We start from the raw sequence: 24742 nt of genomic DNA, 5'->3' as shown, positions 1-24742 counted from the left end.
CACTCCCTCATTCATGATCGTATCGCCTGGCCCGTAGCAGCTTCTGGTGAACGTCACACATACCTGCTGACCTCACTAGTAACCGGGCAGACACGATCACGCTGTAATACGTGTGTGGAAAATATTCAAAACAAAGCCTTTCTAATAGACAGAGGCGTTGTATTTTCCTCCAGCGGTAATAGAGAGGAACTGCATCATATGCGAGGCACTTCCGGTGAACACTTTCAAAATAAAACTTCTAGAACACCGATTTACTGTATTGTATATGTGTATGTTTATGCTGTAATATGGAACTATATAAAACAGCCAATTTTAAGATACTGAGCACAGTTAAAGGCATTCACTGTGTATTTTTTGAACAGTTTGTCTATAATTTACAGGAACCCTTCACTTGTATTTAAGCATTGTATACTCTTGGTCATTGGTCATTGTTTTATACATATAGATCTATATATCTTCACATGTTCACAAACTTATATGTATATGTGTTTATTTTTCCCTCGTTATTCAGCTTTGTTGTTCCATTTTTTAGCTGTATGTCTGTATTTCTGTAATCTGTTTTTTGTGTCAGTATATCATGAGAAGCTGAGTCAAATTCCGTGTAAAGGTAGTACAGATATGTACGTGTATTTATACCGTTTTTTTTTTTTTTTTTTAATACAATGAAATACATGACGACATAAGGAAATATTACCACAAAGTATATACTTTATTTCAGGCCAATTTCAACATATCATATGAAGCAAGATATAATGTAACAGAATTTATTGTTCTAAAACACATGCACATATCTATCAAAAAAAAGAACAGATCATTACTGAATATAAATTCATTTTGTGTGCATTTAGAAAACTCTAAATACAAAATCCTTTAACTTGTGTGATTAGTTCTACTGCTACAATGACAGTCAACAGCTAATATGCTCTGACAGTTACACACTAGGTAAGCATAAAATCAGATCTGTGACAAATGCGTCATTGCATCAAAATGAAAACTTTGTAGCCGTGCAATACAAGCACTGTAGTGTACCACTCATTTTAGTTGCATTGTTCAACACTGTTTGTCCATCTTAAATCCATCATCAACACGATTTAATGATCAATAAAATCAAAACTAAAAAGAGGTTTCTCACACAGAATAAAAAAAAGTTGTTCATATTCTCTGATCTAAAAAAAAAAAAAAAAATTGTTCCATCAAGTTAATGCTACCAATGAAGCACTGGTTGGCAACAGAATCAGTGTGACATCCTGCAAGTCCTCAACCAAGGGCATGCACGGCCGGCTGATTATTCAAAGGTTACTGCAGTAATGCAACGGTGTAGTCATGCTGTAAACATCAAGATGATCGGGAGAGTCGTCAGTGTGTTGTCTCCGCTGTGGCTGTAGCACTTTCTTACTCAGAGAGAATGTAAACATGTGAGCGCTTATACAAGAATTACTTGCTTCTCTGTTCTGAAACCTCATCCTTAAATCTCAGGGTTAGTCACTCAAAACAACCATCTTGTCTAAAAAAAAAAAAAAAAAAAAAAAAAAGAATCTCTCAGCTAGACCTACTCAGACGTGTCCGTTAACACTTAAACCTACATCATTTTCTCATTAGCTTATACAGTGTGTTCATACAGAGGCTGATTAACAAATCATACTGTTTCTGGACTCTGTGAAATTGGAAGCAAAAATAAGTGTTAGCGTCATTACAAAAACATCTTTGGAATCCGCCACAACAATTCCTGACTGAGATAGTGACTGATTGTTTCTTGATTATTTCACAAAAAAAAATTCAACAGTCTGCGTAACTCACCGCCGTCAGTCAAACCCTGGCCTTCTACGCTACCCCTCAACGTGACTCTTAAACCTGCTTCAACTTGTCTGAGCTGTAGTCTACAAACCCCTTATTTCAACACACTGCACATCATCGAGCCGAGGGGTTCAGCTCCTCCTTGGGAAGACACTTTCAAACATCGTAACTCTTGCACACCGTTTGCTGTCACAAGGTTCAATCGATCAAAGAGCTATAGTTTCTGTTTCGCCGAAAGATCTGCCTTTTTGGTTAATGTTTAGGAAAGATAGTAAAAGCTGCATGTGATCAACATAAACAATAACACTAATATGTATATAGTAAATCAGAGACAAGAAGAGAATCAGCTAAATGGTTAAAAAAGCCAAAACTGATCAATCTGTGTCTTGGCAGACTTCATCTTGGTGAAGCGATGTGCTGCGATAACAGTCGACCCTGTTAAAAACGTATTAATTCATCTATGAAAGAAGTTAAAAACAAAGCAAAATGCCATTTGATCTACGCTATCATACATATGTAGTAACCTAAAAATAAAAGAATACTAAAAAGGTAAAGAATGAATCATGAATTAGGCTTGAATAAGACTGAGATACAAAGAAGCTAGGGTTTAAAAAACCAACCAGAAATCCCTAAATCCCCTTATAATGTGTTTATAAAACAAAAGTACAATTGTGATTACTGAACATTGGCGAGAGGAAAGTGTGGCTGATGTAAATGAAGACAGCCTTATGCTTATTGCTGCATTACAGAAACTTAATTGTTCGTGTTGCTCGCGTCTTAAAAATTACAACTGAAGGCACTTGATCTATCAAAGGTTTAACTTAGACTTGCTGGCACAGCCAAGCAGCGATGTAGTCGGTCCCCAGGCTCCAACTCTCACTCCACCCCTCCCCACCCCACCAGCAAAGCCAACATGTCCAAACTGGGCCTCACATTACCTTTACTCCAAATCAGTATTGTTGTTCATGCTTCAAATACATCATTTTTGGTTTCTCAGGCTCGTTGAAAACAAACAACAAAAGAAAGAATAAAAACGAACAAGGCCAAATATAAAGCTACTTAAGCTAGATGCAATAGTCCCAAACACAGTTAAGTAGTGCTGCTTCACACTATATTGCAAGAAAAAGAGGCACCAGAGACTCCAGGCGGTAACTGATGACGGCGGTCCTTGCAGGAGAGGACCTGCAGCCGCCCAGCTCAGCTATGAGGGGAGGCCAGGGGAAGGAGGCGCCCCTGCTCTAGGTAAAGATTCCCTAGATTCACTGACAGACCTGTGAAAGATTTGGGGACCCTTGCGTAATTGTCTGTTCATGGGCCAGCCTTGAAGACACAGACAAAATAAAGAGATAACACACCAGTGAAAAGAACAGAACAATACTGCCTCAAAAGAGGTTGGCCTTACACGCCGAGACAGAGACAGAAGTCCAGACACGCTCGCTGAAATGTCTTGTAAAAGCATCTATGAATCCTTCACAGATCAGAGCAGGCAGCAGTTCAGAGTGTGGGGAGAGGAGGAAGAGGCGCCCCGCTCGGATCTTCTATAACCATGTGAGGAAGCTCTCCTTGTCGATCTTGGTAGCTGCCAGCACAGACTCCATGTCGTTGAGGATGTCGGAGCTCAGGGCCTCCTGGAGACTGGGCATCAGCTCCTCGCCCTCCACCGCCATGCTCTCGCCCTCCAGGGTGCCCAGGTCCACGTCTGTTCCCGGGATGGCGTCCAGATAGTCGGGGAAACGGCTGGGCTGCGTCGCCATGGAGGGAGGAAGAGTGTCACCTAATGAAGAAGGAAAAAAAGACAATGATTTAATAATGATACTAAACTTTATTTAGATAGCATCAAAACATTCATATAAAAGATGCAGCTGAAAGTTAGACAACAAAAGACATAAATAAAGAATAGATGTTGTTCATTGGAGTTTCAGTGATTTCCGTGTACAGAACGTGGTGTGACTGCACGGCTGGAGATGCAGGTAACCATCTGTGATCCCAGCCTCACCTGTGTCCATCTCGTCCACGCTGTTGAGGAAGTCATCTGGAGTGCGAGGGACGCTGTAGCTGCTCATACTCAAGCCGCTGTCTGTGCTCTCATCCCTGGAGTGGTAGGTCCCGCTGAAAATACACAAATTAAGAGATCCGGGTTATAAGCTGCACGGTCAGTCACGAACATCACGATTTTCCGTCAAACTGAAGGAAATGAAAAGCTTTTCTGTCCCAGCAGAGCTTTGGACGACCTTAATGACCTTCACTGAACTCTACTTTGAAACTGAACTACGTCAATCTAATTAACTGATCCAACAAAGCAAACACAGTCTGTTATTAAAAGCACACAGGCTGAAAAGCAGCAGCGTGGCCTTAATTCTCTCGGGGACTTTGTGCATACATCCACGTTTCTGCCGTTCTATCTATCTGAATGACTACGTGTCTAATCCGCAGTGACACAGTTGAAACCCAAGTTCACTTCTTCACCCTCTGCTGCAGAATATAGGAAAAAGAGCAACGATGAATGGGGCAGCAGAGACAAAGAGGCAGAGAGAAGACATCTGACAAGCCTATACTAATTAGCAGAGGAAAAATATGTAGGCAGAGTATGGCAGAGGCAGGATGAATGAGGCCATTGTAAGAGCAGGGGAGTGGAGGCAACAGGGGGAGGAGGGGAGATTAGGCTGGCCTGTCTACTGACTGGACCACATGTTCTCATGGCCTGCTTGCTATTCAGCTCTTTCCTCACTTCGTCCGCTTACGGAAGAGCTCAAGCTGGAACCGCTAGGCATGATTTCCCAGAATGCCATGGAGCAGCACTCGCAGACAGTTGGATGAAACTCCTGCCCGTTCCTGCCCGCACCTAAATTCAGTCCGTCGGGTTTGGTGTCACTTTGAATAAAGTGAGCTTTTAGACACTTTGTCACAGCATTTATGTTGACTGCCTCTGCTGCAGCAGTCGCACACCAGAGGTCATCGTTGTGCAGTTAACTCAGCGCAGAGCTGCTGGTCTGAGTGAGTCATAACCATGTGAAGAGGGTTAAGCCCGGAGACCGGCCTCCTGTTTTTACTACTTGTGTAACTCGGGGAGCTCTCACCAGGACTCAGACAGCTGAGCGCACAGATCAAACAGGGTACATTAAGTCTGATGAGCCCTCGCCAAGTGACGTCAATCAGTGCACCTCAGCTGCAGTTTCTGTCCTTTACAGACTGCTCTTTGGGAAAGTTTCCTCCATTTGCTCTACAAACACATCTGGCTCCTGTGTGAAACCAACCTGTTGAGGAATGGGTCAGAGCTGTTGGCAGTCATGGTCCGGGCATCTTGGGCCATAGGGGAGGACACAGGGTTTGTGCTGCCATCTTGATCCATACTGGTAGGCAGCTGATTCCTTAGAGCGAGCTCCTGTGGACAATAAAGCACAAAAAAAAAAAACATGAGCAACACAATCAACCCCACCCCTAACCTCAGAGGCTAATTATACACAGCTTCATGCAAACATGTCAGAACGGCCTGAAACCCCTGCTGCTCTGCACCGACTGCCAACATGGTGCTCTCCATTTCTTCCCATGCGCAGTGTCAAATTACAAGAGGGGCCGACCGCAGTTGGAGACAATTGTTTTCTACACACGCCGAATCAGATAAGGCTGAGGATATGAAGTCATGTTCTTTTTCACCTCCTGCTCTCAGAGCCCTTGAATGGGAAGGTGAAGTGACTTGACCGCCATCACCGCTTCAGGATCTCATGAAACTTTCAGAGGGTCAGACGACAGCAGACAGGCAGCCAATAGGATACCACCTTTTTTTTTTTAGTAAGGATGTAAAATTGCTGCTAGACACTCTAAGTGGTTGGCAGAAGCTTTTATTGGTTGTGGTGGAGGAGAAATGGACACAATGTTCTTTGAGGCAATAAGATAAATAGAAAGCCTTAATTAGCCCTTTATGAAGTAATAAGAGGAGTTTTCCTTCTTTGTTTTCACTTCAGATCGACGGGCAGCAGAACTCAAAGGTGCTTCCTTCTCCAACGACGACATTTATCCCAGAATCCCATGCACACATGTAAACAATCTGGTTTTGATGAAGAGGGATTATGAGGGCTGTGTACTGTAAACACTCTTTACGGTTTTATTGACTCTCTTTTTGTGCATGACTGAGCGGCGTCAGCACTCGAGTGCCATCAGCACATCGCCAACCGTTCTTCAGCATACTTCTTGCCATGTGGAACACATTTGGGTGTGGCAAGTTATCGCCCCAAAGTTGAACTCCCTACACAAGCACATAGCCTACACGATTGCACAATTTCCTTCTATAATACTGCTCTACTATATTTGCAAACACAGTTGACTTCCAGATTCCAAACATTTTGTGTCTGAAAAGCTGCAGGAGTTTGGGGTTTCCTGGAATCTAGCACTCTTCGAATGTATACAGTCTGGATTGCAGTCCCATCTCCACATTTCCCACTAATCTCCATTAAAGTTTGGATACCTGAGCAGCTTGTGTCATCTTTATAGCTGTGTGTTTTCCTTGCACAACTATCGCTACATATATACATGCATACAGATCAGGAGAAATCAGGCAGGAAGACAGGGAATAGACAATAAATGCACTGAAATGACCTGGTTGCTCCAAAACCTTTACACGTTTTTTTGTTTACATGCAAATGTGGGAAACAGTTTTAAGGCTTTGACAGATTCTCCAGCAGAAATCAGTGGTAACCAGGTTTCTCTTACTCCTGTACGGAAACTTACTTAAGCATACCATACATACGCTCTGAGGACTTCCAGTAAGGACAGTCCGAATATCATCTTTTTCCCGCCACAGCCTGGCGAATGGACACACTCAGGTCACTTCCTGCACTGTAAACTTGAAGCATCCTGTGTGAATGGCATGGTAAACAAAGTCACCAGCACCCTCATTCATAATCATAAAGCTCTGTTTCTGGTGTCATGACACAGCCTTGAGTAAACTACTAGGCTCAGCTGCACCACCCTGTGTGGGCGGCACAGTGACGCATCACCGTTAGGAAGTGATAAAATTACCACATATGACTCATGAGACTTCATTGCAGGGTGGCGTAACAAAAAAGACCGATCAAAGGGGCTTAAGATCCACCACTATCCATGTCAGTGATGACTCATATTTAAAGGCCTACTCAAGATGTACATTTTACTACATAAATATTTAGCCAACATTCAGGTAGCGAGCATTTAGGGGTCCAGTGTCGCTACGACACTGATGGACACATACTGAAAGTATTGACCTTGTGACCTTTTTGATACGGGTTAGTTGTTCCTCCGTGAGGCCACAGCAGTTCCCAAAAAGCCTTTGAATATTGTTTTGAAAAGCTTCCTGACCTGTGGTCTCTGCCGAAGCAGCTCCTGCTGCTTCAGTCTCAGCCTCTCCTTCTCCATCTGCTGCAGTCTCATCTGATTGTTGCCTCCCATGACTCCGCTGTGGGTGCTGGGAGGCAGCGGCCCACCCTGCTTCACTGGTGCACTCTGGGTGATCCTCTGCTGGTTCAGAGCTGCAAAAGAGACAGAAAGGAGTTCAAATCAGTCACTGCTGTCAGTCTAATATTACTTTGCATTTGAGACTGTAAATGGCAAATTTAAACTTTGCAGAAATGGTCTGTGACTGTTTATATCAAAGGAACTAGAGAGGACAAGGATCTTAAACTGGTGATTCCAGCTTTCAGTTTCAGTTGCTGTACATACAAGCCACTTTGCATTTTCTTTTCTTCCGTGTGGAAATGTCGAAACTCAGTGGCAACATCTATTAAAATCTTCTGGGTCTCAATTAAGTGGGATGGGACAGTTTTGTCTTTTACATCCCCATTCGGTGCTTACAGCTAGTAAGATCTGTGCAGCTTTAACAAAGATGACTTTAGATTACACATATAGGATCTCCAGCAGACTATAAATACACTTAACGTTTCTCCAACTACACCTTTCGATGCTTGGCTGCATTTAAATGCTGCATAACAAGACTGACAACTTGATTTTCTACAAGCTGAACTTGTAAAAGAGCGGAGCCAGTGCAGCAGGTTGTGTGGGACAAGAGAAGTCCCAGCACACGTTTTCCACCTGGTGTCTGAAACAGCCACTATTCCTGTAAGACCTGATCCCCTCCCACTCACTGACTAAGACAGGCTTTGTTAGCTGTGCATTGTACATTGCATCAGTTATGACTTATCCTTTCATTGTGTGTTTTGTTTCCTTCTAAACAAATCACAGATTATCCCTCAAGACTGACTGCCTCGTTACGCTGGCCTGATGGGTCCACTTCAGCTCCTTTAATGAATGTATTATGAAGCACAGTATGCAAATCAGACAAATTCATTTGAAATAGACATACATCAGGTTCTGTCAACACGGCACCACTCAACTTTCAAAATTCTTTCACCAAACAAACTGTATTGTGCGCTAACAACCTAACTACATGTTTGCAATATCACAACATGTGAAAACACAGCTGTTCCCCAGAGAAATCTTTGTTATTCTTTACTCCAGCGAGGGTGGATCTAATAAACATGAGTATAAAGCAGCACAGCAATGGAGCAATTTATGCATGCAAAGTAGGTCACACGTTTTATCACTGTAGTAGAGAAAGAGAAACAAATGTGCTTGACCACAAGGGGTGTAACAGTAATGGAACCAATGAGGAGCGCTGTTTGCTTATGCGCTTGAAACACCAACCAAAACAAAACCTTGACGGGGGCACAATTTTCATGCGGGGCTGCCTCTCTCTGTGCTGTCCTGCCCGCCCCGGCACCTTTCTCATCACCATTCAATCACTGTCTGTTTACACTATCTCAGGAGCTGAATGAAGCGTGGCTCAGGGCTCTCCCTGGGAAGCTCTGGAGGCCCCGCCCCGCCCTGCCCTCCAACTCCCCCTCTGTCCACGCAGCCTCCCCCAACAACCCCACCCCAGCACATACACTTGCACACAAACACAACTGAAGCCGTGGGAGAGAGTGTTAGGTCCCTCTGCTTCTTATCTTTGGCAGATACTGAGGCCTTTGGAGGCCGGATCACTCCACCATCAGCTGTTCTCAAAGCAGAGGTGCTGCACATGGGCCGCGCAAGCAGCTGTAGATCTGTTAAGGCCTGAGCTTTGAAGAAGTGAGGGGAGGCATATGGAGAAAGCTTGTCTGACACACAAGTGCCGTTTCATTGCATTTCATTTCGTCTTTATGTTTGTAGTTTGGGCCCCAGTTCCGTCAGTGATAACAACATTCTACTCATGTATGTATCCACATTGTTGCAGGAAGTCCGACAGGGAGAGAAAATCAGGCAGACAAACCTCTCTGGAAATAAAAGTGAAAGCTTGCTGTAAAATAATTACCCAAAATGTTGATTGTAAACTTTCATCAATGTTCGCAGACTCCTGATCCGAACTTTCCACAGCTGTTGATAAAATGTTGTATAACTGACTGTCTGTTCGTCTTTCTGGTGAGTGAAAGAGATCCACTTATACATAAGACTAGAAAGCAGTCTTACAGCTGAGTTTCTTTCTGAGCAACCAAGTCAAGGACTTCCTCACAGACCAAACAGGTAACCGTGACCAATGTTAGTGGAGCAACTATTCACAAACAAGGAGCATATCGAAGCAGGGAATTACATCTGTGGGTGAGATAGGAGCGAAGGACAGGTTCAGTTCAGGGCCAGAGTGATAGCATGAAAGCAGGCCAGAAGACTGTATGTGTATGTGTGTGTGTGTGTGTGTGTGTGTGTGTGTGTGTGTGTGTGTGTGTGTGTGTGTGTGTGGAGGGGTGGTTGAAGTCAGCAGCACATACGGGCGGTGATAGCTGGTGGGCCAGGCAGATAAGAGACAAGTTAATGCTGTCTGCCTTTTGTCTTCTTCACGCACCCCTGCAACACAACGAGCCAGCAACACAGGCTCTTATCAGACAATCACACCAGCAGGCATATTGCATCACGACATCACCTGGGGCAGGTAGGGTTGAGGGTGTGCCAGCTGTGGGAAGTTCTCTATGTGACCAGGGCACAGCACCTTTGAAGGCTTTGTAAATATTTGTCTGCCGTCAATTTAACAAGTTTAAAAAAAGGCCCCTTGGGAAGGTGTTATGTTTCTAGCACTGAGATAAGCAAAGAGGGGAAACAGTCTGGAGGTGATACGCTGCTTTATCATCGTGTACAACAGTAAGGCCTGAGTAAAGCTAGCCTATGTTGACCTGGCTCTGCATGGCAAGGAGAAAATCTGAGTCAGTGAGGAAATATCAGTGTACGGCAGCTTTTCTAGGAATTATTTCATAAATCCCACTGTCCACACAAACAGATGCCTCTAGGGGAGAGTGAAAAAGCATGAACTGACTCTTTAAACTGGCTCACTGCTGCTTCATCACACTGCCAGTGTCTCACAGAGGTGACATCATTAATAAGATGACAGCTTTTCTGGTGTAGTACTTGACAGCAGAGGCAGAAAAACATCACATGACAGATAATGCAGCAACGAGTTTGGTAAACGGCTTTACACGAAGGCTTCAAAGCCAAACCCTGAACTCCCAGAGGAAATCTGTCTTTTTGTGCACTCAGCTATACTCCTTGTATGTTTTCCTTGCTGTTCGTCCAGAGTAGTACGTACAGAAAACAACACATCTACACAGGCCAGCCCCCTTTTGAACTCAGCCACGGCGCACTCATGGCTTGTTCGCTGTTCGCCACCTCCTTGGCTCTTAAAGAGGATGCATGCTTATCCCGTCGGCATTTTCCCTCTGTTCCTCCGTTTTTCTTTCTTCCCCTTTCGCCTTGCCTCTCCCTGCCCCCCGCCTCCCCTCTCACATTGGAGTTCTTTGACTGAAAAGGTCTGGAACAGATTAAGAGTTGGACCACAGAATAAAGAGGCCTGGCAGAGATTCAAGTCTGTCTGGAGCTAGAACAGAATGGGGCTGTGCCTGCACTGGGCCTCACGCAGGGGAAAGCCAGCCGGCAACAACCCTCAGTTAAAGGCGCTCTGCTGCTTTTCTTCTCAAAGCTCAAATTAGCCTCCATTATCAAAGCAGCTGGCTTATGATTGGAGACCTACATAGCAGCAGTATAGAGGTTTCTGCAGCAGATGAGCCCATTTCTTTGCACAAATGTGAAAACGTATGATTAAAAAATAACTGCAAAGCAATAAAATTATGTTTTCCTTCACTAGTGAAATATCAAGTATTTTGCGGAGCGTAGCTCTTAGAAATCCACCTAAAATCTAAAGGATCAGAAGGTAAAAATATCAACAGAGTGAGCAACATAAGAGGGATAAAGGTATAGATGTGAGCCTTTATAATAAATAAGTAGAGAAAAGATTTGATCTAATATGGAACAAAATTATGTTTGATGGCACATCATGAGTTAACATGGTCTCTTTTCCCCTCACACTCGCTCTCAGGGGCCCAGCAGCCTTGTGTGTTCAGGACTTATAAATCTTCAAAGAGGTTTGCCGATCAGAGCCGCCATCTCTTCCCAGCTGCTCCACTCCCCTTACAACTCTGTTTTGAACTTTCCTGTCTGCCTTGTGAGTGGGACACACAATTGCTTACAGAAACACTGCCTTGAAGTGCCCAGGCTTGATAAAAAGTAACACTAACATTTAAGAGGATAACAGCCTGCGTGCTGATTCACACATGTTGCCTTCATGAACCGGGGCGAGCTTCCCAGGGGAACGCTGCTGTAACGAAGGGATGGCACCTGAAGCAGAAATGACTCAGAGTGACATAAGCAGAACCTTCATCTCTGGAAGTCTTCCTCGTGCGGGAGGATTAGCTCATTCTCATGGCCACAGAGAAATCTCAACAATGTACCTGTTCCTGTCACTAATTCACCAACCCTGGCGACCACACACTGAAAGCTAACTGTCAAACTTTAGCCCGGCCTGGGGGATTAATGGCCAACTCAGCTGTTGCTCCAACACTAAAATGGCTGACAAAAGGTTAGGTGCGGATTTTGAGGGTGGGGGTTTGGGGAAATCTGTTTTCAACAACCAGTGGTATGACTAGTCACTGTGAAACAATGCTGTGCAGTGAAATTAACAATGAATCACACAGAACTGGACTCACTATTACAATAGAAGAGATACATGTTTTCTGGATTGGCCAGAGCTTTTTACTGGAGAAAGTAACTGTGGTCACAAAGAAACTCCTGGTAAAACCCTCTTGTTTACATTTTAAAAATATAAATATTGTTATAACTTAAAGGAGCTACTTACTGCAAGAAATAGAATATACATGGTATTTTACTTTAATCAAAAAGTAAACTTTGTCTAGAGCAAACTCACCAAAGCGCGGGTCAAGCCGTGGGTCAAGCCAGGATGTGGTCTTGTTCTTGTGGTTGATGTAGTAAATTTCTCCCTCTGATGTAATAGCCTGTTCCCAGCCATCAGGGAGAGGACCTGAGGGATGGCACACAAAAGCCACGTTGGAGGGATGCTGGTGCTTGCTCAGACTTTTCTTTGACACCACAGGCACTGACGTCAGGGTGGATGGAGGGGACAGGTCTGCCCCCAGTGCAACCACCAGCAATAAAAACACAAAAGTGGCTGCAGGCTTTTATTTTGACAAACTGCTTGCCTGAGAGCCTTATTCCATTATATTCTATTATATTTTAAATACCATCTGGTGCCTGAATTTTGTGTTTTCCTTTACATAAATACACTTCCAGTATAAATTGATGAAGAAAAGGCACAAATCTGTGCATACAAAAAAGCAGAAAGGAAAATGAACCCTGCTTAAGTAATGCTGAAACAAAACCTACACTCTTGACAGCAATAACAGCAACACATAATTGGGCATAATTCCAGCATGTTGTGGTTACAGACACTCTAAGTAGGAGAGGCAGCAATATCAGATATGTACCCTCATGAGCACATGCTATGGCAAAATAAACCAGCTGCATGGGAAAAGACCTCCAAGACAAATAACAGCACATTATTTTTCATCTTTAGGAATGTAATAAGTCTTTGTCATCTGTAAGTGAAAACAAACAAGCCTGCTTGTCAACATTTATTTATTTTCATTTTTTTAGATCTACTTGTAGGCTGGCAAATGGAACAGTGACGATTTGAGAATACAGAGACTTCATGAGTAAACTCTGTAATCTGTGAGTCACGGAGCACCCAAACATGTCAGACAGGACCTGTCACGTTCTACCTCAGTCTTACCTCACCTAGGGCAAATTCCAACTGCATGGACAGAAGTGAGGTACACGCAGAGTCTTAGTGACATGTAAGAACTAGACTAAACTGCTCCTGACTGAAAGTAAGAAAACGCCCAGAAATAACCTCAAAGAATGTTTAAAAAACCCCAAATATGACTAACATTATCAGTAAATCAGGCCATATGCTGCTTCTGTAGTAATACAACAAAGTCTACATATACGCACCACTGGCTGGGTTCATTAGGTTCTGTTGCTGGACTGGCACAGAACTGGCCGGGGCCGCCTGGTTCATCTGGAGCAGGGCCTTGCGAGGATCCTGCCAAGTCGTGGTCTGATCAATGTGGCTGTAAGTAGACAAGATTGCAAAAAATGCAAGTCAGAAAAATGACCATCAGTGTGTTTCTAACAGTAGTCAGTGGTAAGTTCAAACCAGGGGCGATATCAACGCGAAGCAGCAGGTCACATACAGGAACTGATGACTCACAGCAGCTTCAACAAGCTCTTTGATGAAAACTCTGAATCTAACTCCTGCTTTCTGTAAACGATGAGTGTTACAGGAAGTCAAACTCAGCTGTCTCTGTTTGGACCCAGTCTGAACCCACAATTCAGTATAGTGTCACACAAGGATTCAGTTCTTAGTTTGGATTGGACCATACAATTTTCAGTTTAATTCACTTGTGTGTCATGAATCAGGGGAGAAAATCCACCTGGCTGTTAATTAAAATTAAAACTAAAAATAAATCACCTACTTCTTCTTGAAAATGTCTACGAGGCTGTGGCTGGTTTCAAAACAACTATTGTAACGTCAAACAATGTTGCTCCATCTATTTTACAGCTCGTCTTTGCTGGGACGGGAGTGGGAGAGCAGGGGAGGGGGCATTGTGTTGGATTCAGTGAAGGCATTGATAATTAGTGCTTTGTTGGTACTTGTTGCTTGATTAAGATGGAAAGCTAATACAGGAAGCCCTCCTCTCCCGAGCAGGACCCTCTCTATTGAGGGAGGGTCAGTCCCAGGGCTCAACGCAGGGGGTCCTTTTTCCTGGAAGTGGCTCGGACACTGTGGAGTGTCAGGGGCTTTAACAATCTGGCGCCACATTTACAAAGCTTTCACCTGCTTGACAAAGGCACAGACTGAGCTACGACCTAAAACCCCACTATTCACTTGTTCTTTTTTTGTTTTTTGAAACATCCCATTTAAGAGAGCCCCCCTCACCTCACACAAATAGGCACCAAAGTCCAGTAGCTTGTTTATGCATCACCACAACTCTTAGGTTTATATTGGCTGAATTATTTAAAAACAAAAACAAAGAGTTTGTTCATAATGCAATTAAATATCACCCTCAGCAATCTAGCTATCGTACCCTGCAATAATCATGTTCTGGATGCGTTCTTCCACCCACTGCAATTCTTTACAACTCGCTGTTAATTTGATCCCAAAGCGCCATTAGCCCAGATTTTGGAACAGCTGGGGGTGAAGTGAGAGATTCAGAGAGTTTCTCTTGGCCTCTGCTGTAATCCCAGCCTGCCTGTCTGCTCTCTATCCCAGGCCAGAGAGCGAGAGGGCCTGACTCAGCACTCCTCCCCCCACACAATGCAACCCATTTTGAAGCCCCCTCTTGTTTATGCTTTACTGATCAAAGGAGCTGCCAAATCCCCTACCAAACCCTCCCCCAGCCCTCACACACACAAACACCACAAACCAAGCAAAATAGCTGGAACTGCTCAGATTGGAGAGGCCCCCTTGAGAAAGAGGGGTCACAGGGAGTGGGGTGAGACAACTACAGAAAAGAAAAAAAAAAAAGAGTGAAAGAGGAAAAAACATCTACAGAAGCAATCCCTCTGAATTCCATTGGCTGCATGAGTTGCTGTGGTCTTGTTACACGCCAAGCACCCGCCCTGCCCCCTTCGCTGCCTCCTTCCCACTCTGGAAACTATGACATTTATTATAGAGGGGAGGGGAGAAAAGGGAGGAGACTGGGAGAGGAGCACTGGGATATGGGAAGGGAGGGCTTATCGTAAATGAGAGGCCTGCACATCCTGGTACACCAAAGCCGAACAGAAAGGCTACAACCGATGGAAATATACAACCTCAACGCCTCCAACATCTCTGATTATACCCCCACCTCTTAACCTTTGCTTCTCTTAGCACAGATGAAAGTACAAATATTGAGTTTTCTATCAAACCCTAGCTTGGGAGGTAACTTCTGCAGCTCGAATCAATCAAAACAGATGTAAACAAAGCTTCAGTTCAAAACAGAGGAGATTATCAAAAAGCCGATGTAAAATCCACAGAGTGTGAGAGCCTCCAAGTCACGCTGCACTGTATTCAAAGAGCCTGTATGTGGGAACTCAGAGAACAGGTAAATGAGTTACCAAGAGCCAGTAATTCATCACCAGGTTTTAAAACTAAAAGATAATCCATTCACTCAACCTGCCCCGAACCCTATATGGTCAGGACTATGCACTGCTTCCTGTGGACCAAACATAAAACAAAACAATGTCATGGCAACTGTTGGGACGGCTGGAGGCCACCAGTTGCTGTTAGGAATTGCTGCCGATCTGCAACCTCCACAGTCACAACTGCTCGGTGTTGTCTTTACACGTCATGGCGAGCTCAGCGGGACAGCCGCCACACCCTCCCCCGACCTCCATCCCCAGGGCAGGGAAGTGGACAGAGCAAACAGGTTGGGGGTCAGGCCTCGTCCACACTGACATAGTTATATTGGAGACAGTTATATTTCCAACCACACCACTGATTATTAATCAAGATCATTCTGGGGGCTTTGTTTCGGCCTTGGAGGAGGCAGACAAGAAATGGGGGGGGGAGAAAGGGGCATGACATACAACAAAGGTCATCGGCTGGCGACTGTGCAGCCATGCAGCATGCACTGTAACATTCAGCTACCACAGCGCTCCCACAATATTGATTTGTTTTATCATTTTCTGAAGGGTTGCTGTCCAAGCTGAAATTAAATCAGTAAAAGAGAGCGTATCTGCATTATTGTGGACATGGCCTGAATCTGATGTTCAGCACTCTAATGAGAATCACCAAAGACAAAAAATAACCCATCATTAGCTTCTCCAGGGGAAACTGTCAATACATGCAGAGCGATGTGGTTCAAACATGACCCATTATGAAGCTGGCTGCCTGTAGTGTGGAGCTAATTTTTGCTCAACCTGTCATCATGGTTGACTGTGGCTCAGCAGAGCGCAGAGTAGGACTCTTGATCCACCCAAGCACTTGACATCTCCTTGACTGATAGCCCAATTATCAAGGTGGCGTTTATTGTGCCTGCGTTATTTATAAAGTGTCTCACTGAAGAGGAGGGAGGGGGCCCCTTCGCATAAAGGCTAATGGGCTGATCACATGGAAGCTGGTTCCCATCAACTTGCATTGTTTTTCTATACGAAGACCATTTAGGATAGTCTCTTAGTGGTTAAATGTATATTTAAAAGACTGCGACAGAATCAAAATTTAGCAGAGGTTCAACATCCTTACAGAAATCCAAGTGAAGAAGGCTGAATGCTGCGCTTGATTCACAGGCCTCATCTGATTACAGTAGTATGACAAACTTCCTAACACACAGACTGCCTGTTTACACCCATGAAGACTTTGGCGTTTGCATCTGGCTTTGAGGAGAATGTTCCATCCAAAAATAAGTCAGCTCAGTGGTTTAAATGTCTCTGAATAAGCTCTGCTACCTGCCAAAACAGCAGATCAAAGCTGGATCTGAGGCCAGATCAACTGTTTATTCCACTTAAATTGTCTCTCGGAGCCAGATGTCAAAAGCTGCATTTCACTAGTGTAAAACAGGGGAGGGAAGCTATGGGGAGCGCAGCAATGATGAAACACGCCCCACAGCTGAGTTGTCAAATGTTAAAAATGGGATCCTCAGGCCACAGTGGCTCCACCCAGGGAGTATATGCTTGGAAGGTGGTTGAAGCCAATGACTAAAGAGTGCACTGAGGGAGGCCAGATGTAATCAGGCCTAAGATGAGGATGACCACCTCCACTCTGGTCGGCCGGGGATGCCTGGCTGCCTCTCTATCAGCAGGACATCATCAAGAGAGATTACTGGGGCAACCTCTGTGACCCTATTGTGGCTTTAAGTTTCCCTTTGAAGGAGGGTTTGTATCATCATACTTCCTAACGAAGCGACCAATTCACAAAGAAGCAGGACTGAGTGTAGCTCAGAAGCTTCAGTTTCACTGCAGTTTATTTCACAACTAATTCATTTAAGAGTTGTTTTAGGGAGTGCCATGTGAGATTAATCAGTTCTCAAAGGTTTTACTTCTTCTTTTAGACCAAAAACTGTGGCCAACCATGTTGAATGCACTACATAAGCACTGAATTTGACTTGCTATGGACAAGTAAATGCATTTAAATAGTAAAAATAGTTAAAATTTATTCATGCAGCAACTGCCAACATAAAGTATATACAAATGTTTCTTTATTTTGTTATTCATGCACCATTCAGTTCCCATAAGGTGTGATGGTTTGAGTCATTTTTGGAACTTTAAACCCACCTGAGAGGGTCCACCTCTCAGATACTACATCTCTGTGGAGATGCCCTCAGTGACAGAGGAGGCATTGATGTCTGGGACAGAGGTGTTACATCAAGACTTCGGTAAACACTAGCCTGACTTTCTCACAGTCCCATTTGTGTACTGAGCTGACAGGCCCCAGATGAACAGGAAGGACCTTGTCTGTGTGTGGTCAATAAACCAAAAGTTTGTCAAACACAAAGTTGCTGGAAATGAGGGCTTCACGCAGGCTTACAGCCCAGTCTTCCCAGCACCATTTGTGACTGAGCGAGCAGCCTCGGTTCATGACAGCTTAGTTTGACATCCAATTTGTGCATCTGTCTCTTTAACCTTTAAGCGGAGTTGAAGCAAATTAGATAACAGTTGATACTGAAACTATTTAGTTATTATATGATGTTTACAGGCAATGCTGAGTATGAGATCAACCAAGCTATAAAACTGAAATCGTGTTTAGATAATGGGCAGACAGTCAACACTGCTGTGATACATGATGTTTACAACAAATGTGGTACAAATTTAAAAAGCCAGGTAACTGACAACTGCGTTTTACACGGCATTCACACCCATGAGGCAAACATCTGTGGGCTTGGACAGTGTTAAATGTTCAATTTTAACAACCACAGCATTTGTGTGTGTCTCACAATGTCTACGGGCATTAGAGCATTCAAATACACTTCAGGCGCACACTGATGCATGAAAAAAGTACACTTGAGTTATTTTACTTCTGTTGCACACGAGGACGCTGATGAGCGGTCTCAGTCTCACTGTGTTCAAAGGGACTGAAAAAGACTGCAAACTTCTGTTTTACACCAGCTACATATTACTATGGAGGTACAATCATCTGCTGGAAATTCCAACATGATCTCTTATTGCGAATCAGCACCACACAGATATCGACTGCATACAATGAGAGCATAAGGTCCAAGTAAACACTTTGATCTTTCCGGCTTTAACAGAGGATCTCCTTGACTTGTATTTAGTGCAACAGATGTTCAGGAAACCCCACTTGTACGCTGGAGCTAGACTAGTTTTCAGTCTGTTAATGTGTGCAGCTTTACAGTGTAAAAAACAGAAAATAACGTTGGTAATATCTATTACTACGATAGGTTAAATATGGGAAGACATGAGCCAGCCTTTCTGGTTGCGAGAAACCACGCTCATCAAAACAGTTTAAAATCCAATTGAGAAAAGACAAAAGTGTCCATCAACACAGCTCTACCTGCCCCTGAGGGCAGACAATAGCTGCTCCCCCAAAGCCTTCCTCCGCTTAGGGCTGACTTCCCACGGACTAAAAGCTCATTCAAAGCTGCATTTAATAAGCGCCCGGAAACAGTGATTACCCCTCCTAGTTTACCGGTGTGTCTAAATTAGAAAGCTTCATTAGTTTATGACCCAGCCCTGGGGACCGGCCCTGCCCCCATCCCAGCACCAAGCAAGGTGACCCAACCTCCCTGCCCCTGCTGTCATAAATCAAAGGCCACAGCAAACTGCTGGAAGAAAGAAGAGGAAAGGTCAACAGACTTTGTTGACATTCTCCCAGTCCACCTCGGCTTAAGGTTTTTGTGTTTTATATAATAGGCAAAACAAAATAAGAGATTTTTGCAGGAGATTGCTCATGTCTGGTGCTAATGTCTTATCACGATATACCAGAGCCTGAGGTGACGTCTCGAAATCTGAAGAGCTTGAAATTTACAATGACAGAAAACTTCAAGAATCACAGCTGGAACAAATACAGTTCAGCATCTTTCCTGATAAATACTAAAATTCTGTATTGATCATCACATTTGTTGGCAATTTATTTTCTGAGGACTGAATAATCAAATAATTAATTAATTATTTCAGCACTAATCACTCTAATTCATTTGATTTAAATTCCCCAGTAGTTATAATCAGACTGGGGAGACCAATGCCATCAGGCCCAACTGAAGCTGTCAGCACTGTTGCACTACATCAACCATTTAATATCACTGATTTGAATTTACACCAAACTCTTACCCTGAACATTTCGGATGCTAAAAGTCCTCAGAAAGCGGCTGCCCTCGCTCACCGCCATCTTTAAACTTTCATGTCAACCATTTGTCTATTTTGGGAAGGCTCACATGAGTCTCAACAGGCCTGTGGTCTGAATAAAGATCACTGTTTCACTGCCGGGACAAAGGGAGGGCCGGAGTTTCTCTTGGCCCCTCTTCTCGTCATCTCCACATGGCTGCCATTTAACTCCATTGACACAAAAGAGGCACCATCACAGCGCCGCGGCTCCATTCATACCAAAACGGAGCCTGGCTTTTTAAAGGGAGTGGGACATCGGGATCAGTGGGGCTGAGAGGCCAATAATCACCAACTGTATGATCTGAGTGTAGCAGTAAACAACAGAGGGGGACGAAGAGACACTTTAAAATAAGAAACTTTCACCCCGAGTTGATTTATCTCTACGGACAACAGCAGTCACCTGAGTGAAATGCGAGCCCCCCCACTCTCAGCTCGGCTCTGCTGGCTGGTGACGGACTCCCCACCCCCACCCGTCCACCCACACACACTCTCCTGCTCGGCTTCACTCCTTCTGCAGCACATCTCGGTCAGACGACCCCTGTTTATAAATAGGGGAGTGTCTTTTCCAGCAGCTCTGCTGAGGCCGCCTGTATTCCAGATCAAATATCTGTACTTTGATGTGCGGTGAACAGAAGATGTCTCCCTGAGTTTCCTTACTTGAACACAAACACGGTGTGCGTACACTTATTCGAGTTGTACAACATGCCAGCTGAATCTTCACTTCTTAACAGAGCTTTTCAGCTGTTCAGTCCGAAGATTTGCTTGTGATCACAAAGCAAGATGCACCAGCTTTGGACTTCACATATGAACAAAGACTTGCTGTTTTCTAAAATCTTTCTTTTCTATGAATTATACCATGGATTATATGTTTTGTATCGAGTCTTGTCTCACTGCTACAATTGTAGATTTCAGTTAACCAATCAGTCAGTTGGAGATAATAATTCTCTGTCTGCAGTCCTGTTTTGTTGTCAATATAACAGTGGTTAAAAAAAACCAAACAACTCAAGCTTGATGATTACATAACTGTCAAATAATAACGAGGAAAAGTTACACATCGTTTAAATTTGAAGGAATTACTGATGAAGCTCAATCGTGCAACAAACGTTTGAACAAAACAAAATTGCTTCATTGTCTGGACGGACATCAGTTTCAAAACAACTGCAGTGATCCTGGGGGAGTCTATGAGAATAGTGTTTTCTCTCTCTTACCGCCCCCCCCAGTCCTTTTGTACAATTTTAGAAGAGCCTCCTCAAAACTGGCCAGATGTTCTCCAGATGTGAGACCTTAAAACATCTGGTACTGAAAGCTCTTTTTTGATCCAAGTAAATTTGAGGCTATCATGTTTGCTCACACCCCATGTCAGCGAGTAATATTTCCTCGAACTGACAACATGTTGGATTTTATAGGAGTAAGAATGGCGACTTTCAAAGTCAAATCATCTCTAAACATGATCTGCTGAGCACTCCGTAACTGGAACAACTCACAATGGGCAGATTATCTTCACATAAATTGTTGACAAGGACGTCACTTTTATGAATAATTCAATCCATCTTTTCACACAACTACACAGATTGAAGGCATTCAAAGACTAATAAACACACAAGAAAGTAATAGAGAATGAAAAGAAACCGTCACGATCCAGAAAGTTCCTGGTAAACTGTGACGGGCCTAAAGGGCTCTGGTATACCTGCGACCTACTGTTTAAAAAGTTTACTTTGGATCATTAATGTGGAAGAGATCTGCTGCTTAGCAGATGGGTTTTGCAGAGCTGTCTGTCCTTTTCTGTCTGGGGCAGCTACAATGATCCATTGTTTCTACTGAAACCTGAGACCAAGAAAAGGAACACTACATACAGCAGCAGTCCCTCAAAAGACTCCTCTTGTTTGCAGAGGCCACCAAATTTAATAACCTACAATTTAACTATTGCAATTGTCTCTTTTTGAGTACACTGCCCACCATTGTGCACTGTAGCAGATTTGCAAATTACTGTCAGCATAACGTACACTGAACAGAGCTGCAGTATGAGAGTCCGATCTCGAGACCACTTCCCTGGTAACTTGGGTAACTTGGACTTGTCTTGGCCATCACTGGAAGCTACATTTTTTTCTTCTCTAAAACCTTTGCTTGTAATGCCTCATTAGTTCAGATTAAATGGTTCAGTTACATCTCTGGTGGACCTTAAGAAGATACTCAGGTACTACTCTTAATGTATAGTATTTACTGTCACCATGTCTTTTCCATAATGGGATGAAAACAGCTGGGTGGTTAACATCAGATATTACAGATGCCTAATTTTTCACTCCTGATTATGTCTGGCAAGAAAGTCCTGAATTCATTTTAAAACCATTTCTCTTAAAACAAAGATTTCCAATACATAGCCTTCATTAGGATGCAAAGCATGGACAGTAGGACACAGACATGTAGAGGACTGGGGTATATTGATGACTACATGCTATACATCAGTAAAGCTCTCTATCTACCTTCAAAGCCATCCATCCATTTTCCAAAAAACAGTCGAGCTGCAAACGTTACAGGTTCTAAAGACTTTGTAATGCAAGAAACAGTGTTGACACACTAGCCTTGTTGCCAGCATACTTACTTGAGGAAGTATCTCTGGCCAGAGGCGGTCTTGGCCATCTCCCACCCCGGGGGCAGGGGTACATCGTCAGGAATCTCATAAGAAGACTGACGGAGATGTTGAGGGGAGGCACCTGCTGGGGGCATGCCAGACAGAGAGCCACCAGAAACAGCTCCCAACTGCAGGGAGGCCGGGGACGAGTGTGCACGGACATGGTGGGGTGTGAGCGCTCCGCCGCTCCCAGCATCAGTGCTGGCCTGTGTTGGGGTTGGAAGACAATCAGAATGAATAACAGGATACAAAAAAATCTTTCAAATAAAGGGATTTTCCTTTGAGACATCTTATTCTACCAAGTTCCATCTAATATTGCTATGACGATAAATATTTTTACCTTGCTTGAATGTTTCTCTGCACAGTTATAGTAAAATGCATTATTGATTAACTGAGAGAAAATTATACAGATGTCGCAATAAAACTAGTACAAGTATCTATAAAAGAATAGAAAATAAATAATTTAGAATAGAAAACACCACAGTGGTAAAATAACAGCAAAACTCCAAAAAGTACTGTCCACATGTATGGAAGAAAGTTCTTTCATTTTTTCTCATTTCAGCATGTGTGCACACGTTTCAGAGTTGTTTAAGTCCGAGGATGGGGGGGATCCCAAGCCTGTGGGGGACAGAGGAGAGCGCAGAGTCTGCTGCACCACAACGCATGCGCACTGATGACAGAACTCCACAGAGACCACAAGCAACAGTTGTGGGGGACGGCAGGGGAGGACTGGAGGGAGGGAGGGGGTAAGTAGGACGAGTTCAACATTGGTGTGATTTTCTAAATTGCAAATCATCATTGAAAAACAATCCATTTCAAAGACTCTCTATGATTATTTCCACATGATTGCTAAGTCTATAAATAACAGTCATGAATCTGACCAAAACTAAAACAAGTGTACGTATCCTGTGTTGGTTCAGCCAATATGACAACTCACCTAATGTCCATTTTTCAGTCATAAGAACAACATTTCACCACAAACAAGTGTCTGTGAGGATATTTTGGTTATTTGGTGCGTAAAAGTTACTTTGGTTACTTTTACGCACAGGCCCCACGGGCCTGTTTTGGCATTGGTCTCCCCAATCTGATTGTAACTACTGGGGAATTTAAATCAAATGCATTAGAGTGGAGGGTAAATGAATTCATAAGTGCACCCTGAACAAAAAAGAGAGGTTGTATCCTTCATTTTAGGATGTGACCACAAACAGCCTCCCAAGGCACAGTGGACATATCGCAGAGGCTATTAACCGCTACAAAACAGGATAAAGTAACTAATAGCTGACTGTACCAGTCGCGTACTGCAGGCCTGAGCCCCCACAGGATGGGCCTTGCTTTAATCGCGATTTCTGGGAAGGGGCAGAGGAGAGACAGGGCGGGCTTACTTGTCTGGAATGGGACTTTGGTTCTGGAGGCTTGAAGAAGGAGTCTGGCAGCTTCCTCATCCTCATGGGTACGGAGGGGGGGACGATAGTGTTTTTCGGGTTCATCACGGCGTTAAAAAGCGCCTCCAGGTCGGTCTCAGAGTCGCCCCGTACATGGACGATTTGGTGTCCGGCAGGAGGATTATGCTGGCTCGGATCCATTGTCCCAAAACAGTCTGCGAACTTTATGTGTCCGAAAATGTCGCGTTCAGAAACTCAAAAAAGAAGTTTGAGCCAATCCCAAACTTTTTTTTTTACACAGCAGGAAAGCAGGAAATATCGACGACGCTCAGTAAAAGTTATCCCGAGTCATTCTAAAGTTGAACAGTCCAGAACTTTACTTTCCTCCAAAGTGTGTTAGCTGTCGGAATCTACAGTGAAAGACAGCGTTTTCCTGTTGTTTCTTGCTGGCATACTTGTGAATGTAACAAAGCGCATATCTACTCCAAACTGGAATCTGTGTTGTCGTCCGGCCCCAACTTTTCCCAAAAAAAAAAAAAAAAAAAACCGCACACGCAGCCACAAAAGACAAAAAAACGCACAACAAACGCCGGAGGAGTCCCACCTTTTCTGCGCCTCGGCCAAGTCGAAGCTGTTAGCGAATATTCTTACAAGAAAGATTCATAGTTCGCAGAACAAATCTCCGCAGCTCACTTTCTAGAAAAAACTTTAGCTCCAGTCGGGTCTAAACTTTGGGCAGGACATCAAACTTTATGACTCATGGGATGTCTGCTCCAGAGGCGGGGCTTGGCTTTAATTGGGACAAGAGGGTTTAAAGGTACAGTCAGTGTAGCCCAGGGGCCCGAGAAGGTCCAGGGGCCTCTGAACTTATTTGTGGCAAAGTTTTCCCCGTTTACATTAAAAAACGCCAACTTCTGTGAAATACATTTGGACAGAAAGGACCCAGATTGGATAAAGTGTGGGCTATAAAACATTTTATAGTTAAAATCCCCTCACTTCAAGCCTCCATCTGACAGGATTTTGACAGTCTCCACTCGCCATGCTGCTTTTTGTTATCCTTTATTTAATAACCAATGATTAATTAGTTCATGAGTGCAAAGATTGTTGAATTAAGGTATTGCTTATTTTGCTACTAACCACTTGAATGCTACAAGGACCCCTGCTGATGCCGGATTTTCCAGCTGGGTTCCACTTGGGAAAACATTGAATTATG

At 43.8% G+C, this 24742-nt stretch overlaps 1 protein-coding gene across 1 annotated transcript; it reads right to left on the bottom strand.

Annotated features, from left to right (window-relative positions):
- Positions 1-688: 688 nt before the first annotated feature.
- On the bottom strand, positions 689-24266 carry yap1 (Yes1 associated transcriptional regulator). The gene is made up of 8 exons (XM_076735929.1): positions 23530-24266; positions 22118-22353; positions 13150-13268; positions 12047-12160; positions 7126-7295; positions 5049-5176; positions 3791-3903; positions 689-3568 (listed from the first exon to the last, which is right to left on the bottom strand). Exons 1-8 carry the CDS (start codon positions 23728-23730, stop codon positions 3333-3335), a joined length of 1317 nt encoding a protein of 438 aa, XP_076592044.1. The 5' UTR covers positions 23731-24266; the 3' UTR covers positions 689-3332.
- Between the last annotated feature and the right edge of the window lie 476 nt (positions 24267-24742).

Source organism: Chaetodon auriga, chromosome 7, assembly GCF_051107435.1.
Source record: "Chaetodon auriga isolate fChaAug3 chromosome 7, fChaAug3.hap1, whole genome shotgun sequence".
NCBI classification, from domain to species: Eukaryota; Metazoa; Chordata; class Actinopteri; order Chaetodontiformes; family Chaetodontidae; genus Chaetodon; species Chaetodon auriga.
This window is presented reverse-complemented; position numbering and strand designations above follow the sequence as displayed.

What these genes read in the sequence shown, in the direction of transcription:
- yap1 (XM_076735929.1), bottom strand. Translation starts at nt 23,730, where the DNA reads ATGGATCCGAGCCAGCATAATCCTCCTGCCGGACACCAAATCGTCCAT. An exon ending in GGCCAGAGATACTTCCTCAA is followed by an intron (nt 13,269 to 22,117) that starts GTAAGTATGCTG and finishes GTCTACTTACAG; the next exon opens with CCACATTGATCAGACCACGA. An exon ending in TGCTTCGGCAGAGACCACAG is followed by an intron (nt 5,177 to 7,125) that starts GTCAGGAAGCTT and finishes TATTGTCCACAG; the next exon opens with GAGCTCGCTCTAAGGAATCA.